This window comes from Osmia lignaria, chromosome 13 (assembly GCF_051020975.1).
Source record: "Osmia lignaria lignaria isolate PbOS001 chromosome 13, iyOsmLign1, whole genome shotgun sequence".
Taxonomy (NCBI): Eukaryota; Metazoa; Arthropoda; class Insecta; order Hymenoptera; family Megachilidae; genus Osmia; species Osmia lignaria.
This window is the reverse complement of record NC_135044.1, coordinates 8,386,137-8,402,724: the sequence shown is the minus strand read 5'-3', so window position 1 is coordinate 8,402,724 and position 16,588 is coordinate 8,386,137. Positions and strand designations below refer to the sequence as shown.

At 40.1% G+C, this 16,588-nt stretch overlaps 2 protein-coding genes and 1 long non-coding RNA gene across 20 annotated transcripts in view; 1 reads left to right on the top strand and 2 right to left on the bottom strand.

Moving 5' to 3' along the window:
- Positions 1 to 640: 640 nt before the first annotated feature.
- Positions 641 to 3,458, bottom strand: LOC117602039 (annexin B11). Of its 9 annotated transcripts, XM_034319502.2 has the most exons (10): positions 3,357 to 3,458; positions 3,050 to 3,183; positions 2,901 to 2,960; positions 2,192 to 2,785; positions 1,902 to 2,078; positions 1,635 to 1,839; positions 1,406 to 1,558; positions 1,161 to 1,334; positions 884 to 1,065; positions 641 to 815 (listed from the first exon to the last, which is right to left on the bottom strand). In XM_034319502.2, the coding sequence occupies exons 3-10, from the start codon at positions 2,916 to 2,918 to the stop codon at positions 765 to 767; spliced, it is 1,554 nt and encodes a 517-aa protein (XP_034175393.2). In that variant the 5' UTR covers positions 2,919 to 2,960; positions 3,050 to 3,183; positions 3,357 to 3,458; the 3' UTR covers positions 641 to 764. The 9 variants fall into 9 exon arrangements, with proteins under 9 accessions (XP_034175393.2, XP_034175394.2, XP_034175396.2 ...); XM_034319503.2 differs by lacking the exons at positions 3,050 to 3,183; positions 3,357 to 3,458 and adding an exon at positions 3,216 to 3,356; XM_034319505.2 differs by lacking the exon at positions 3,357 to 3,458 and having other exon boundaries at positions 3,032 to 3,209.
- An 860-nt stretch (positions 3,459 to 4,318) lies between these two features.
- On the top strand, positions 4,319 to 12,787 carry LOC117602046 (uncharacterized). 8 transcript variants are annotated; one of them, XR_004580860.2, is made up of 6 exons: positions 4,319 to 5,115; positions 5,238 to 5,569; positions 5,660 to 5,746; positions 6,113 to 6,594; positions 9,177 to 10,770; positions 12,648 to 12,787. It is a non-coding gene; the product is annotated as an uncharacterized LOC117602046 (long non-coding RNA). The 8 variants fall into 8 exon arrangements; XR_004580857.2 differs by having other exon boundaries at positions 6,113 to 7,013; XR_013063288.1 differs by having other exon boundaries at positions 4,321 to 5,115; positions 5,238 to 5,362; positions 5,486 to 5,569; positions 6,113 to 10,770.
- The window catches only part of LOC117602038 (uncharacterized), a 62,870-nt gene continuing 55,700 nt past the window's right edge, over positions 9,419 to 16,588 (bottom strand). For all 3 annotated transcript variants that reach the window (XM_034319499.2, XM_076691754.1, XM_034319500.2), the window contains 5 exons: positions 14,924 to 15,103; positions 13,629 to 13,776; positions 12,704 to 12,973; positions 10,487 to 10,821; positions 9,419 to 10,153 (listed from right to left, as the gene is read on the bottom strand). In XM_034319499.2, coding sequence (XP_034175390.1) covers positions 9,814 to 10,153; positions 10,487 to 10,821; positions 12,704 to 12,973; positions 13,629 to 13,776; positions 14,924 to 15,103 — 1,273 coding nt within the window. In that variant the 3' untranslated portion in view covers positions 9,419 to 9,813. The remainder of the gene's footprint in view (positions 10,154 to 10,486; positions 10,822 to 12,703; positions 12,974 to 13,628; positions 13,777 to 14,923; positions 15,104 to 16,588) is intronic.

The window sequence follows — 16,588 nt, the reverse complement described above, 5'->3', positions numbered from 1 at the left end:
GGTGTTAAGGACCCCGATGCACCGGTGGCGCTTCCCGCGTATCATCTTGGGATGTTAGGGACCCCGAAACACGGATGATGCTTTGCACACCGAATGGCATCCGGGGTGTCAGGGACCCCGAAGCACCGGTGCTTTGCAACAGCATAAGATTATTTGACGAACTTGTATTCAATTTATGCGTATTGGAAAATAAATGATTTAAAAAGAGCAACTGAGTTATTATTTAATTTACCCCATTTAAGCAAAAAAATTGAAGCAACGCCAAGTCCAAAAATTTTTTTTATTTACTTACCCGCGTAATAGAACCGTATAAAAGATTGAACTAGTTTAATAACAATTTTTTATTTTTGTTTATATCCATAGTATATATATAGATAAACATAGTAATTGTAATATATATATATAGCTTATATAAGATAAAAAAACATATCGTATAAGAATAGTTGTCGTTTTTATAAATCTGTCAATTTTTGTTATTTTAGGGGTGGAGTTATAGTAGACTTTCAGATATTCAAATTCAACAATAATCGCATTGAAGTTTGAGATTCAATGTAAAACACGTATTCCAAGCTTTATAGTTGTAAATAGTTGTATATAATAATTTTCTATATAGGAACATTGTATTTCAATGCCAGACAAATATTGTCCGTAATATATCCGAGACCAACACAGGCATGATAAATAATTATGTGAACATTAATACTTGATCAATTGGAGTTTTAAATGCGACAAGAAAGGATTTGTCATTTGTTGCTGTTACAGTTTTAAGAAATAAGAGCCAGAAGACATTTCTTGTAATGACCGGAACAATCCCCCTGAAACAGACTCAAGATTAAATTCAATTTCTATATTTATACGCATGTTTATTAGTAATTATACTAACGGCTATAAAGTTTTCCAACGGTTCATCATACTGTTGTCTGAATACTTCTTTTATTTCTCCCATGTCTATCTCAGAACGCGTGGCAACCAATCTAATTAAACGATTATCGTCTGTCCCGAAACCTTTCATACTTTTGTATAATTGTTCAGCAAAAAAGGCAGCTCTGTTTTTCACGCATTTCACTATCATAGAATTTAATACACGTTAGTATATCAGTGAAAATTAAAAAAAAAAAAGAACAATCGTGACAAACACTGAAGATACAACAATTACATACCAAGTGCAAGGAGGCCCTTCTTAATATCACCTGAAAATTCGTTCTCGATCGCATCTTCGATAGTATGGCCAGTTATATTTTCATATTCTTGGAATATTTGTCTCAACTGTGGAACATTTCTCTGAACAAGAATTGCATTGAATATTGATTCATCAGTACCAAAGCGAAGTTCACCTAAATAGAAATTAGAAATTACTATTTACAGCTGTTGATAATCATATCGCGTTATACAGAACAATATGTACCAGCTCTGAGAAGTTCTTTGGCATCTTCTACTGCGGCTGCAGGATCTACATCGAATGACTCATCTCTGTTGGCACAACACAACGATACCATTAACCGTTTGAAATTGCCAGAAGTATCGTCACTCAAATCATCTTCTAATGATCTTCCGTACACTGGATAAATTGCAATTGTTCTTAGAAAAAAATGTATGGTGTTTGGTAATTTATAATTAATGCGAGTAGAACTTACTTGCTTCGTAAGCTTGTTTAATCACCCGAATCTCGTGGTTAGACATTGTGCATAATACCTCGATAAGTACGCATTCGTCGGTTCCGATACCGGACATTGCGTCATGCAATTCCTTGGCATAATATTGTGGCAATGGCATCATCATAGCGAGAATTAACTTTTCAAAGTTGCCCGATAATTCGGACTTCAAATCTTTTATTAAATCCTATATGAAAAAAAAGCTTGTGTTAATTACATTGTTACACGTTTCATTAACATTTTTCATACCTTTCCGTACAAAGTTTTAAACTGAACGGCAATCTCTTGACGCTGTAGATTAGTGCGATTGGCAAGTACATTAATAATACTCTTTTCATCTGTACCAAAACCTTTCATTGCCTTTCTTAAAGCTTCCGCATCTGCCCTGGGATCGAAATCACCGTATGGTACAACAGTAGGGGATAACTAGAACAGAAATCAATAAAAAGTTAATTGTAAAATTTGCAATGGCAAAGAATGATAACTAGAAATTGATGAAAATCTAGTGTTATTTTCTATGCATGTTTTCATAGTCTCACCTTAGGTGCAAACTGATCTTTTCGGGGGGCTTGGGCTGGGTAAGATCGTGGTGAGGCAGATTTACTTCCATAAGGAGAGTATGATCCACCACCCTGCCCCCCAGGATAGCTTCCACCTTGGTAGGGATTTGAATTATTTGAGTAAGCATTAGGACCAGAGGGATACGGAGAAGATCCACTAAAACATTCTTTTGCTTCTGGTACATTTTGAAGATTTGGATACACAGCATAATTTTGCTGTTGCGGATACCCAGAAGGTTGATTAGAATATGGTTGTTGCATCTGTTGAGGTGGATAAGGAGAGGTAGATTGAGGAACAAGTTGAGGCATATATTGAGGATAAGCTCCTGGTGCTGGAGCAGGGCATTGCCCAGGAACAGGATGACTAGGTTGTATAGGATAAGGAGTTGAAGGATAAGGAGAATATGGCTGTGGCATTCCAAAAGTTGTAGGTGGAGCATTTGTGAAACCAAAATTGCCACTTTGAGAATAAGAAGGAGCAGAAGCAGCACCAGGGGCAGAGGGTGTGCCAGGTGGAGCTCCAAATGATGTTGGTGGTGGTACATGTCCCGGAAATTGAATCACCGGTGGTCCCTTTGATACCAAGTGCAAATTAAAATCAGATATTCACACTCTTTTGTTAATATTATATCGCAAACACAGTAGAAAACCTTAACTACATTATTCAAAACTGTATAATTTTACTTACTTGGTAACCGTAACTCATTTTGCCTGTTTTGTTTTTGACAAAAGATTGGACACAAATAATCTGCAATAAAAAATTACCTCTTTAACCATGTAAAAAGTAATAATTAAAAGAAACAATCGTGTTATAATTACAAAAAGCGTCTGACACACCTACTTCTCGCTAAACTATCGACCGAGGAAGTAGATTAAAGAACTCAATTATGGTAATTTCGCAGACCTTATGTTTACCCACTTGTTACGAAACAATGACACACAAACTTGTCCGACCAAGCTTTATACTGAAACTGTTAACGTTGCTGATTAATTTAGAGCTTACCTAAGTTTTCAAAGAATTCTATACTATATATATATATATCTGTAACTTTATTTTCGTGACGAATACTGTAACTACGTTTGAAGTGATTTGAAGTTAACAGAAGTCACATATGTTGCGTAGATTTAAGAGAAATGTACGTACAGAAGAAGTATAGTGGGGGAACAAAAAAAGGCAATTATTACGGTTTTACTTGACGTCACGAGATGCTGAGAAAAACTCGATGACGTTTTAACGGAGGTTCGATTGTTCCGAGAGGCGGGAAAAAAATGTACTGGCAACATAAGCATAAAAAGTACTAAGATCGTTAATTTATCATCATACTAGCTTTTCTCAACATCTATTAACATCGTTTTACACATTTTTAAATAGAATTAATCTTCTTATCTTAAAATCCTTCAATGTACATACATATATCTCAAATGTGTAATGTCACAATATTTATTTTCTTTTAGGGATTCATTTTTCCATAGGTATCTAACCTGACAGTCATGTGACACTATTCAAAATGAAAAATTTAAAAGGATCAGGTTATCGAGCATACGGTTTATTTCATTTTATTACAGAAGGAAAACTACAAAAAGGGGTAGATTAATCAGGGTAAACAAGCCGAGCAATCTTCAAAATAATTTATTAAAAATGTCGCATACTCGATATTCGAATCGGTAATCAATAATGGTATAATTAGTAACTATATGCATGTTGTGTGAGCATGTCTTTTGGAGGTTCTGTTCAAATGTTTACGGCTGACAGTGATCCATCCCCTATTGTTTTTTTGTTAATCAATTTGTAAAAGTATCTTTCAGGTCGAACGAGACGAATCAATTAATATGTTGACATTATCATAGGTATTCTATTGGAGTAGGTTTAATTGAAATAGAAAAAAAGAATGAATTCAGTTTACGCGTTAATTAGTGAACAGATATCATACATGATTCATCGTCATGAAAACGACGTTTCGACAGATTTCACAACAGACGATGAATCATTAGAATATTTTTTTTTTAATTTACTCCTTTACTGTGACGTATATGTCGCGTCGACCTGAGAGATACAACTATATTTCTTGCTACTTAACATTTTCCTTCAAGTATATATGCGGTGCACGCAGTCGCATGCGGAAAATTGTTGTATACATGCGTTCGTATGTTATTGTCGGATCTGTTTTATAATTTCACGCTTACTGTAAATCGGATATTCTGTTCTTATATCGTTATGCATCTTTTTTACGAGCCTTTATATATCGTTCGTTAATGATTATTTATTTTTGTTGCTGTCAGGAATCGAGGAAATTTCAGTATCCCGAGGTATTGCATGTACATCTTCTTTTCAAAACCTTCGTATTGCGAAAAATCTGTTTGAAGAGATCAGCAGAACCGTCTACGGGTCTGTACGATTGATGTGATTCGAATGAAAAGTTGAAGTAAACAGGAAAACATGAATCATTGTGCACGAAGGCAAAGAATATTGAAAATGTGCATTCCATTTGAATTAATCGTTGCGCGGGAAGCTTTGAACCGTCGCGTCGGATGAGATGTTATCGACGATCGATAATGTTAGATTTCTGTTGCAGTTACTCGAAGTAGAAATTGTATGTGATTATTTGCAAAAATAGGTGACGAGATAGTTTGAAAAGATCGCAAATAAGGAAGATGTGCTATTAATGCTACCGTCTGCTGATGTAATTCAACGTGAAAGTAATATCTAACGCTTATTCGTTATTCGAACCGCCCTGAACGATGATTATTGCGCGACGCCGAAGCGTTTGAAACAATAAGCGTTTTTCGGCAGTCTTCGAGATGAGTTTCGGAACACGTGAAAGTTCCGTGCTGTTGAATAAATCAGGCCAGTCCACCGGGATAACCTTCGTGATCCAAATTGTTTTACCCATCCGATTTCTATAGTAAATAATTGATAATTATTAACTACATGTCAATTCAATGTTCTAAAATATTGACACGGTTCGATATGATTATTCGCACTTTATCTACTCTATCATATACTTTTTTTTTTTCTTTTTTTCAGAGAAGATGACTAATAACGATGGGTATGAGCAACATGAGGATCCTCGTTCGTGGACAGGCCTAAAACGCTGTACAAGTCAATCCGACGAGTTTTAAACTCCCACCGTACATCGTTTCTTTCCCTAAGTTTGTTCCTTTTCTTTTTTTACACGTAACAGTTTGTCGAGAAATGATTAAACTTAATCGTGTTGTGCGGTTTCTCGGTATTCACGATATTCGTTTAACACTTACGCTTAATTATGTACATAGAAACCGCGCGAATTTTGTCGATTCGACACGCCTGACGGAATAACGAAAACGTTCCTTCCTTTCTTGATTTATCAACGGGGACTGGTGTGTACCATAATTTCTCGCAAACTTCCTGGAACTGTGTATACCATATTTTGATTCTTAAAACAATTATTTTTCTATCTATTCTATCAGTTACCAAGGAGCTGAAATCATCGGTGAATTCGAGGTTTCGAATTCAAATAGAAACGAAGAAAAGATTTGAAATATCCAAATGGTCCGGTAAGTTGCGAGAAGGAAAGGCTGGCAGCGAATCGACGGCAACGTTTCGTCTTTGAATTCCAGCGCGCTCATGGATATGGTTTACATTGTAATTAGTAACGTCTAATCGTCTACATAGTTTACCTGGTAGCTTAGATCGTGATCTAGAATTAGTTAAAACTCGTACGTGTCTGTGTATCTTAGGTTTATTTACAATCGCGTCGTTCGTCGATTTCGCGACGATTTTACTATCTATTTACACATACACCTGTCGCGAGGGCTATCTGACTAGTTTTATCTTTGTAACTTGTTTCAATAGTTCGATGGAGCGATTAGAATAATTTCAATTTCATTCGAGTGTTAAATAATTTTTTCTATCATTTGCAGATTGCAAAAGAAAGTAGCGCGTGTATCTGGTAACCGAAATAAAAATCTATGGACCCAGGATCCATATAGTTGCGGCGAAGAAAGGAAACAAAAGAGAGATGCAACCAGATTAATACAGCTACCATCGTGCAAACAAGTTACGATCGCGTCGAGGGTGCGTTAGTTTACTACAGTCCACGCGATTCGCCTAGTCGATGGCCCTTACCCTGCGGGTGTCGCCAAACACGGGGGCCACGTTTTCATACACCGTGTCAATAAAGGTTCGCCGATAAATTGCAACTGGACCAGTGGTTGGTTGGTGTTCGTTTGCCAATCGATTGTAACGCTTGCCTGCGATAAACCTTTTTCGTACGCGTATACGCGAACATACGTGGGCCACCAGAGGAGAGTATTTACTTTTCGCGCGCATAACTTCATTCCCCGCTGTTCAGATGCCTCTAGATCGTCGTCGTTGTTTTGCGTCGAGATCAAGATTATTTCAAGTAACACTGAGTTGCATTGAACTTGTCGCAGTGAAGTTGGCTATACATTCACTAACGCATTCACGCCGCGTCGGTTAGTGAATGCGTGGCTAACTTCACTGCGACAAATTCAATGCAACTCATTGTACACACAGTTACGAAGACCTTTGTGCGAGTTTCGTTTACAATTTATCTCGATCCTTCGATCATTTATGTTTACCATAGATTATAGATGGTAGAGAGATTTTTATGATGATCTTTAATCTTATACACGGTCTTGTCTCTCTTTGTCCAGTATCGTATCGAACTTGTAAGCTTGTGTCTGAATGAACTTTAGAATTATTTCGAATGATTATCTTTCATTGGCAGCCCTTGTTAATTACATCGAAACGTTGATTAACGAACAGGAGAAAAGGTTTAATTGAACGCAACGTATCAAGGTGTGTTTTCTCTCGATTTCCTTCTGATACGTTATCACGATCACTCGAAACCGATCCGCGACACAATGTGTGCGATAAAACGGAAATGGCAGTGAACTGAGAAGTGTGCATCTCGTGTGTTATCACGGAATCGCTGGAGCAACAGCAACGATTGAACGCGAGAAACTAAAGTCAGTCTTCGATTCTCTGTAAATGTATGTATTTGGTATTGATCGCGCCGGACCAACGGAATCCACGCGAGCCAACCGAACTAACCAAGTGAGAGAAAGAGAGAGAGAGAGAGAGTGAGTGAACGAGACGATGGTATTTTGGCACGGCCAATTCCAGCGGTCGTACGCGTTTCTTTCATTTTTGGTCCCCGCAACGCAAGAAACATGAATCGGGAATATCCGGAAAAATGGATTTGTTTCACGAGAAAGAACGAGAGAGATATACAGGGTGTTCGACAACAGGTGGGCAAAATTTTAAGGGGTGATTCTAGGGATCAAAATAAGACGAAAATCAAGAATAACGAAATAGTGTTTACGGCTTTGTTTTCCAATAATTAACGTTTAAAAATTCGAGTAAAAAGCGCCTGAAACCTGCAACCCGCCTAGCACCGACGACTAAACGTCAGGTCATCAGGGGTCGGTACAGTCATAACCAAGAATCGAAGTCGAATGGCGCAGTACCGAGAAACAGAATAGCACGAGTTAAGTTTCTACTATTCAACGATTCTTGGTTATGACTGTACCTTCCCCTGCTGATCTGACGTTCAGTCGTAGGTGCTGAGCGGGTTGCAGGTTTCAGGCGCATTTTATTCGAATTTGTAAACGTTAATTACTGGAAAACAAAGCTGCAAACGCTATTTCATTATTCTTGATTCCTAGAATCACCCCTTAAAACTTTGCGCAACTGTTGTCGAACACCCTGTATATCGTCGAGTAGAAGAAGAATGACCGATTTGTATCGAGCGAACGAGAGCGAATAAACCCTTAAACGTACGAAATAAGAGGACGCGTTTTTAAAGATAAAAAAGTCTTCTCGTTAGGACGAAGTCGTGTGTGTACGCGTATGGAAATCTCGACGAGAAGGTTTCACCTTCGTCTCGCGACGTTGCTGCTGCCGCTTGGGCGGTCTACTTGAAGCATACAATTAATAAATCGATACATTAACGATTGTCATTGATCAACGTATAATATGGAGGCTCGGTTTCGACGTTGCTGTTCGGCTTTCGTTTCCTGGACTTTCCTATCTTCCGAATGATCGTTACGTGCACGGTTGAAACAGCGAGAAAACGATGACGGTAATTCCGGTTAGTCGACGGTAATGTGTTTAATCGCGGCGCTCTTCTCAATTTCTTTTATCATCTTCGGTTGTTCTCACATTTCTTTCCGAGCTGTGTGCTTAGTGGCTAATAGTGAAGCGGTTTGGTACAGGTCTCCGTTCGCACTCACGCTTCACCGATGATTCGAAATAAGAAACGACGGTAATTATTTAGATTACTATTTTCAATTATTTAGTGTAATTGAAATAATTACCGAAACGACCGATACAATCGTTGAGATCGAATTTACGGAATATGAATGACCATGTTTGCGAGTTTGAGCTTAAAACACGTGATCGTAAGAACGGAGACGCGTGCTAAAACGGCATTATCATCCGATACAAATAGATAAATAATTATGTACAAGTATGAACATGGTGTACGAGTCGTCCGGTGTCGACTCTGAACACCCTGAATCGTAATGCCGATTCGACCACCCTAGCCGGGTGTAACAATTATTAAACGGAGCTCAGCTCCGAGGAAAACAGCATTTCGTATATTGTATCACATAATCTCAGGCTACCATAGATTCTACCTTTCCTTCTTCCGTCGAAGACTTATCCGCTAGTGTAATTATCATTAAGTCCCCTAAAACGATAATCGCTTGAAACATTTGGTCAAGTATCTCTAGTATATCTTTTTTTTTCTTTTTTTTTTCAATTAAGAGAAAGATGATTCAGGCTGCTCGAAGATTTCTCGTGGTTCCATGTCCATTCTCCTCATAATCTATATCTATACGAAGGAAAATGGACACGAAGATGGAAAATTCCCTAACAATCTTGATCATCTCCGGTTCGAAACGAAACGCCTCGATTCATCGGAACGACGGTCCGATTTCGATCGATTATTTTTTACAGAAGATCTCGCGTGGTTCACCGGAAGTGAAGAGGAGAGAGCGATGTTGAGAAGAGCGAACTTAAAATCGTGCCTTCGCCGTCACGTCGATCGGCATCTCGACGGCCGATCGAACGACTACTAAGAACAGCTTCCTGCTCGTGTCTCCGTTCGACGTTTCGGATTTTATTTAATTCTAACGGTATACTTCATGAAGAATCAGTTGCCGCTAAGTTATACTACCAGCGCGAGCGAAAGGATATCGCTAGGATTTTTTCTCTTTACTTATTGTCCTCGTTAAAACAATTCGATTCCCAGTTGCGCTTATTGGGAGGTGACGGATGCGTCGGATGAGCCAAACGAGTATCTGGAAATCGTTCGACTCTCGAACGAGGGCGAAGAAACGATAGGGTGATCCGAGTCGTCGAGCGGAGAGTCGGCAGAATCGATTAGAATCTAATCTATACGTCGAGCGAAGCATCCTTACAGAGGAACAGTTCTGCGCGTTACGTAAAGGCGGATGTGGTCGCGGAGGTGTGCCGTTCAGGAGGACACCAGGCAGATCGGGCAGCCGCGACGACGAACGAAGGTGACCAAAGGTGATCGTCACACGGTGGTCACTCGGTCGACCTCGACGTAACGCACAGAACTGTCGCTGTGTCAGCAAATCACTTCCTTCCCGTCGATGATGGCCGTCGCTGAGCTGATGCTCTTCAGCCTGTGCTGCGATATCGAGCGACTCGCCCGTTGCCTGCAGATGCGCCAGATCACGAAGCAGATCACGCCTAGGATCGTGACGATAGCGAGTAGACCGAGAGCCAGATGCAGAGGTGGCAGTTGCAGCAGCATCGAGCAATGGGTCAAGGCCTCGTCGTAACCTGATGGACAGTGGGAGATTCCGTCGCACCAGAGGGACGCGTTTATGCAGGCGTCCAACTCTGGACACCGTTGGTCGCAATCTCGAGGCATTTGCAGGCCTGCCGTCGATGTCACCGACGGTCTGTCGAATAAAATCATTCGTTACATTAACCCCTTCGCCTATGATTTGTTCGATAGTTGCGTCAGTCAGAGCTAGCTATTCGATACTTTAAAATAAAGGCTTTATTCTAAGAATTGAAAGATAATTCACAGCCTCAATTTATGAAAGTTGCTATCCTGGAAAATTAAGGATAGCCTTTCTGCGAAAGATAAGAGTAAGTCTTCTTCTTAATTCAAGATCACTGAACTGTAAGAGCAGAGATAAAACGGATGCTGTTTTATTGGTAAAGCACAGAATCATAAACAGATGATAGACAAGAACAGGGTATAGGAAGATAAGATTTGAATGTGCTACCTTCTGGTGAGCTCGAGCCAGGTGACTGTATACGTGTCTGGTTCCTTCACGAGAAACTCCACAACGACGGTCCTGATGGGGTCCTGACTCGGTGCAAGGATCATCGCGTTACTGCTGACGGCCCAGCCGTCGCTGAACACCTCCACCACGTGGTGCCTCGATTCTATCGGCGGTTTCGGACACACGGACACGTGGATTGCACCACCTGTGTGCACCACGATGCGGTTCTTCGTCGAGCACTTGCTGCTGTTCGACATTATCGTGCCGTGCATCTTCACGTAGAGGTACTGATTCGGTCCTGGATCGATCAACCATGGATGTTTCTCGCAATTTTTCTGAAATATAAACTTTTTTTTACAGTTCTAATCAGCTGAAAGGGTATAGCAGGATAAGATGGTCAAAAGTGCCCTTGAGCCGATTTTACTTCGCAATGCACCATTCGATAGCTTATCCCAAAAAACCATGGTACACCAAATTACAACCCTGTTACTCAACCGGAAGGGTAGTTACAGGGTAAGAAAGAAAATGTAGTTTTTGCCATATTAATAAGAAATCTGCAAAAATTCTAAAATATTCTAGACATGTTTCTTTATGATTGTGAATTTTTTCAGATTTTTCGGTTGCAAATCCCAGCCGTGAAAAATCAAAAACGCAAAAAAAAGTCGAAAAATTGAGATTTCGGGTAGAAACTTTCGAGCGACTAGATTTTTACTTTCACAGTAGTTAGATATTAACATGACTATTATCTCCAATTTGAATCTGAAAAAATTCACAATCATAAAGAAACATGTCTAAAATATTTTAGAATTTTTGCAGATTTCTTGCGTATTGTTAAATAGGAGAAATATGGCAAAAACTACTTTTTCTTTCTTACCCTGTAACTACCCTCCCGGTTGAGGTACAGGGTTGGAACTTGGTGTACCTTGGTTTTTTGGGATAAGCTATCGAATGGTGCATTGCGAAGTAAAATCGGCTCAAGGGCACTTTTGACCATCTTATCCTGCTACAGTAAAAGCTGGATATATGCAATAAAAGTTTGGCTGGATATATGCAACATCGCTATCCCCTCCACTTGGGGGGATCCCCCTAAGCCGAACCGAGCTGCTCGGCGAGGAAACCGTGTAATATGATCCGACCGTAATATCGGTGTGACTAATACTAATTGAACGATAAAACTATTTGATTTTTAACTTTTTCTTAATGAAACTTTTACTAACGCATTTGTGAGATTTTTCTGATTAAAATGATACCAAACACGATATAGTTTGAATTATATTCATTTATTTATTTATTTATTCTGAATATGCTGCTGAACTATTGACTGCAAATTAGGTGCTTTATGATGTTAGGAACAGCCCGTGATTTCCATGAAACCGGACAGTTTCTTCCTATTGAAAATTAAAGTAATTTACAAGCTAACAGTAATAACAGAATGATAATAGAATAAATAAACAATATAGAATTGATACCTCGGCTACATATGTATAAGGCAGGCCGTACACCAAAGATACATCAAACACGCAACATGCAACATGCAACACGTCGCATGTTGTGTACGAACGTAGAATAGGTAGACTGGATATATGCAACGTTTAAATGCCCAGAATCGACACCTCGGCTGGATATATGCAACATTAAACGCCCAGAATCGACACCTCGGCTGGATATATGCAACGCTTAAATGCCCAGAATCGACACCTCGGCTGGATATATGCAATGTTTGAAACCCGAGCCAACACCGCAACCGGTTTTCATTTCCAATCCTCCTTTGTTTTTCGCCAACTTTTAACATCAATTTTAGCAAGTAATTATAATTCAAACTATATCGTGTTTGGTATCATTTTAATCCGAAAAATTTCGCCAATGCGTTAGTAAAAGTTTCACTAAAAAAAAGTGAAAACTAAAAAAGTTTTATAGTTGAATTAGTATTAGTCACACCGATACGTTTCGGCTCTTTCCTTTGATCATCGGACCTCTCTCTTTCCACCACCGTCTGTCCTTTTCTACGTTCACGCTTGGCTACTCGTCGCGTGTAACCCGAGATTAGACACCTCGACTGGATATATGCAACGTCTGGGTCCCAATGTTTGTTGCACATATCCAGCTTTTACTGTATACCCTTTGAAGATTATCGTTACAAAAATGATATTTTTCCACCAAGATTCGCCGTCTGGCCCACTGTGCGACGCGTTAATCGCATTGAAACGGAGCTCTTACCTCATCCTCATCGGTGATCGGCGATTTATACTTGATCTCCCCGGATGGTCCTCTCATCCTCCGTTTCTGCAAACAAGGATTGGTCTTCACAAAATCCCAGATACCCTCGAAGAACAGATTATTGTAATCGTCCAACGCGTCCATCGAGAGGACCGTGAAATGCACCTCGACGATGTTCGACGTTGATTTAACGTTCATGGGCAGCGAACGATTCGAGCAAAGACAATCCCTTTGAACGGGAGGAGCGTTCGGCCATGGAAGATCGAGCACCTGTGGATTATTCGTGAAAATTCCTGTCAATTTGAAATTAATTAGTCGACAGATTATTACGATTGCCGTGCAAACAAAACGTGACGCCGTATTCGAGAGCATCGGCGTCCCCCTAATTGCGCTTTATATTCGCGAATACGATTGCCGTGACTCTCGTAAATCTCCGAATCGATAACGAATGCGGCTCGCAGAGTGGATTGCTTTCGATTCGATCGGAAATTCAGATTCATCTGGATACGAAAACGTTCATACGCCTCGGTTTTGCATCTCATTTTTCTTAATTACCGAGCGATCCCTAATGGAGAAACAATCGACGCTTTCTTTTCCTCAGCGCGGACGGAAGTTTAGATTAAAATCATTATTAGCTCATCGGAGGGATTGTTGAAACAGAACTTGATTGCAAATTAACGGATGCACAGATTCGTCAGAATATTTTTTCCATTTTCCATTTAACAGCATGTCTATTGTTTTTTATTTATTTACTTTATTCTCTGCGTTATATTCTACCTCGTTTCGTTCTGTTTACTTTCGTTAATTACACTCCATATTTGTATAATTTAATTTTAATTAAACTGTTTAATTTGTTTAATTCTAGTTTTTTATCAAACAATACAATGCAATAAAATAATTATTGGAAAACGTTTTATGTACGTACCTTTACGGAGAAATGATCGGAACCGACGCATAACAATCGATTAAAGTCCGAACTGGAGACGCTGCGACAAGTTCGATTCCCATTCAGCAGTTTGTTGAACCTCAGCTTCACGATTTCGTCGTGTTCGCCCTCGAATCGGTACACGCAGCTGGAAAATCCGTGTTACCCTACATTTTCAGCATTTAATCGAACTTACATTCCGCTCGTCATCTTCTCATCTCTGCACAGTACGTTGCAGGAAAATTTTCATTGAATTCGACACCCCTCGCTCCTTCTCACCCTCCACAGTCGCGCGGGTATAAACGAGAAACAAAGTAAACGAGCACGGGGCGATTCTATTTTACCAGCAAACAACAATACCAGACGAACAGTCTGGGCTTGTTTGCACCCTTCGCGCGAGGGGTGACAGGAATAAAATCGCGAGAACGTCGAATATGCGAGCGTTTATCAGCGATAACGACCAGCCACCATTTCCACCCTTTATCGGTGAAACCTTTCGTCGCGTGTAATCGTTTTCCACGATCTATCGTCAGAGGAAGGGCTGTTCAACCCTTCGTGCGTAAAGTCCGCTTTACAAACCCATAAAGCACCGCGTCCAGCTTAACTACCGCCTTAGGAAGCTTTCCATCGATTCCTCGGGATCCGATGGTATTCACTTTCCGGAGGGTGAAAAGTATCCTCTAGAGTCTAGAGTTTGGGTGCCGATGTACAGAGGGTTGAGAAATTTGTTAAGATTTGTATGTTGTGGATTACAGTAATGCTCGGTTAAATTTCACTACGTTCGGGAGTCAGCAGTGAAATTAACACGAGCAGGGTAGCGTTTTTATTCCGAGAATGTAAGTATTTTTTTTAAATCATCCTTTTTGCAAAATTAAATTCCCCCTCCCTTTCCGTTTCGAAAAACTTCACGCAGTTTTATAGACCTCAAGAAACGGTATAACTTTTATTTCAACTATTTTTTGATATCTTTTGTTGTATACGATTTATAAGCACGTATATAGAAAGGGCGGTTCGGATAAAAGGGTTGATATCTCCCTCAAAGTGAAAAACGGGCAGCAACGAATTACAGTTATCTTCATAAACAGGTCTAATAAATATTTATGCAAAGTTTCATCAAAATCGGAGTGTATCAGTTCCCGATGTTCCCTTGTGAGACCAGATTTCGTCGAGCTCGCTGCGCTGAGTGGAGGGGGAAGAGTGGGGTTGGGTCGTGGAAATTTAACCGAGCATTACTGTATTACTATTTCTACTTGTTCTATGCTCCATAAAGATATCGCTAATGATAGGTCTCTCACCTCATATTTCTCGCCCCGCCACGGCCATAAAGGAAGATGTCGCGAGGCGCTTGGAATCTGCGATCAGGATAATGATCTCGATTGCGGCTGTAGAAGATCCTCGAACAAGGACCGCTTCCGTAAGGATCACCGTCTTGATGAAGATCGACGAACTCGTAGAGTGCTCGAAAATTCACCGGCCTGAAGAAAATGTATTATTAGTAATTTACGCCGCGTTGAAAGATCCTCATCGATAATTAAAATACGCATTGATTATAAATAAAGGAGTAATTATTTCCTTCAGAGGCGACCACCTATCGGCAGCCGCTACGTTCGATATTTCCGTAATTATCCAGCTTGTCGATGTACGTTCAACGACGTCGCGATAGGGTCAGCAAAGAGGGTTATTTACATATTATTATTATTATTTTTTTTTTACAGAAACTCGATACGTAGGTGCGTGTTCGAGCGTGATAGTCGACGAGAGAGTACGAGTAATGCGAACGTATAGCACGGTCTATTTAATCCTTTCCACATGAAACTACTCTTCTCTCTGCCTTTTATTAAACATCGTTGTATAGACAATATCTTGATCGCAGGGAATTATAAATGGCTCGCGACAACGGTATCGTCTTTTTAGTTTCGCCGAGTGGGAACGAACTCCGCTGTTCCTCGACACCTTCGCGTTAATTACAAATACGTGTCGTTTAATATCTCGATCTCCGGCCTCGTCGGCTCTTCGCGAACTCAATATCTTGCATTTCGTTATATTAACCGTCACGAAAATTCAATAAATCAGAAGTAAAGTGCAAACGTATCGAGAGCTGACTTCTGATTACGTAATGAAAAAGAAAAGAAGATGCTGAAGAGTTAATTAAATGGGAATGAACTCGAAGTACCGATCGATCGATCGGTTGGAACTTTTTAATATTAGGAAATCGTGGGAAGGGACTTTGTACTAGTCTAAAAATCAGCCGTTTAATATGCAACGATCTAATACTTTGAAGAGCATTCAGTATTCCCTTCACTTCCGTTCTTCCAGCTGCGCGGCAGAAATCGTTCCTTATACTAAATAAGCGATATCAAGGGCCGGCGTGGCAGGAAGAACGAAAAGGCGCGAGCGCGGCAGATATTGCGCCGCCTTCGTCGTAAAACTTCCACATTCCTCGCGTGTAACGTTTCGTATCGATTCCGGCAGGCCGGTGTCACCGGCGAATTTCGAGTGAATTTATATTCACAGCCACGGTGCAGTAAAAAAAAAAAGGGCGAAAAAAAAGAGAGAGAGAGAGAGAAATAAAGGGTAGAAGAGATTTTGCAAATTTAACGCAGCAGGGTTGAATTTCAAACGCGGTTCAATTTTAATTCCTTTAGTTTCCGTTCGATTTAATCCGTTTCAATGATGGTGCGTGGAGGATTTGATAAGTGGAACCGCGGGAAAAGAGCCTCGAGACGAGGCCGCTCACAGGGTGAAAAGAGATTTTTTAACCGGCAAAAAAAAAGAAGAGAACTCATCAATGTAGCAGGGCTGTTGTTCAGAGTGCAGATAAAAACGTGTATTTTTGTTCCCTCCGATAAAACGGGTGAAGCGCGATGAAATCGATGGGGTGATTGTAACCTTTGCTCTCCGTTCTCGATCCTTTTTCTTCGTTTCGCTCGAAATCAATTTTTACGGCTCTTTAAAGCTTC

What these genes read in the sequence shown, in the direction of transcription:
- LOC117602039 (XM_034319502.2), bottom strand. An exon ending in AAGATCAGTTTGCACCTAAG is followed by an intron (nt 2,079 to 2,191) that starts GTGAGACTATGA and finishes TTTCTGTTCTAG; the next exon opens with TTATCCCCTACTGTTGTACC. An exon ending in TTAAAACTTTGTACGGAAAG is followed by an intron (nt 1,840 to 1,901) that starts GTATGAAAAATG and finishes TTTTTCATATAG; the next exon opens with GATTTAATAAAAGATTTGAA.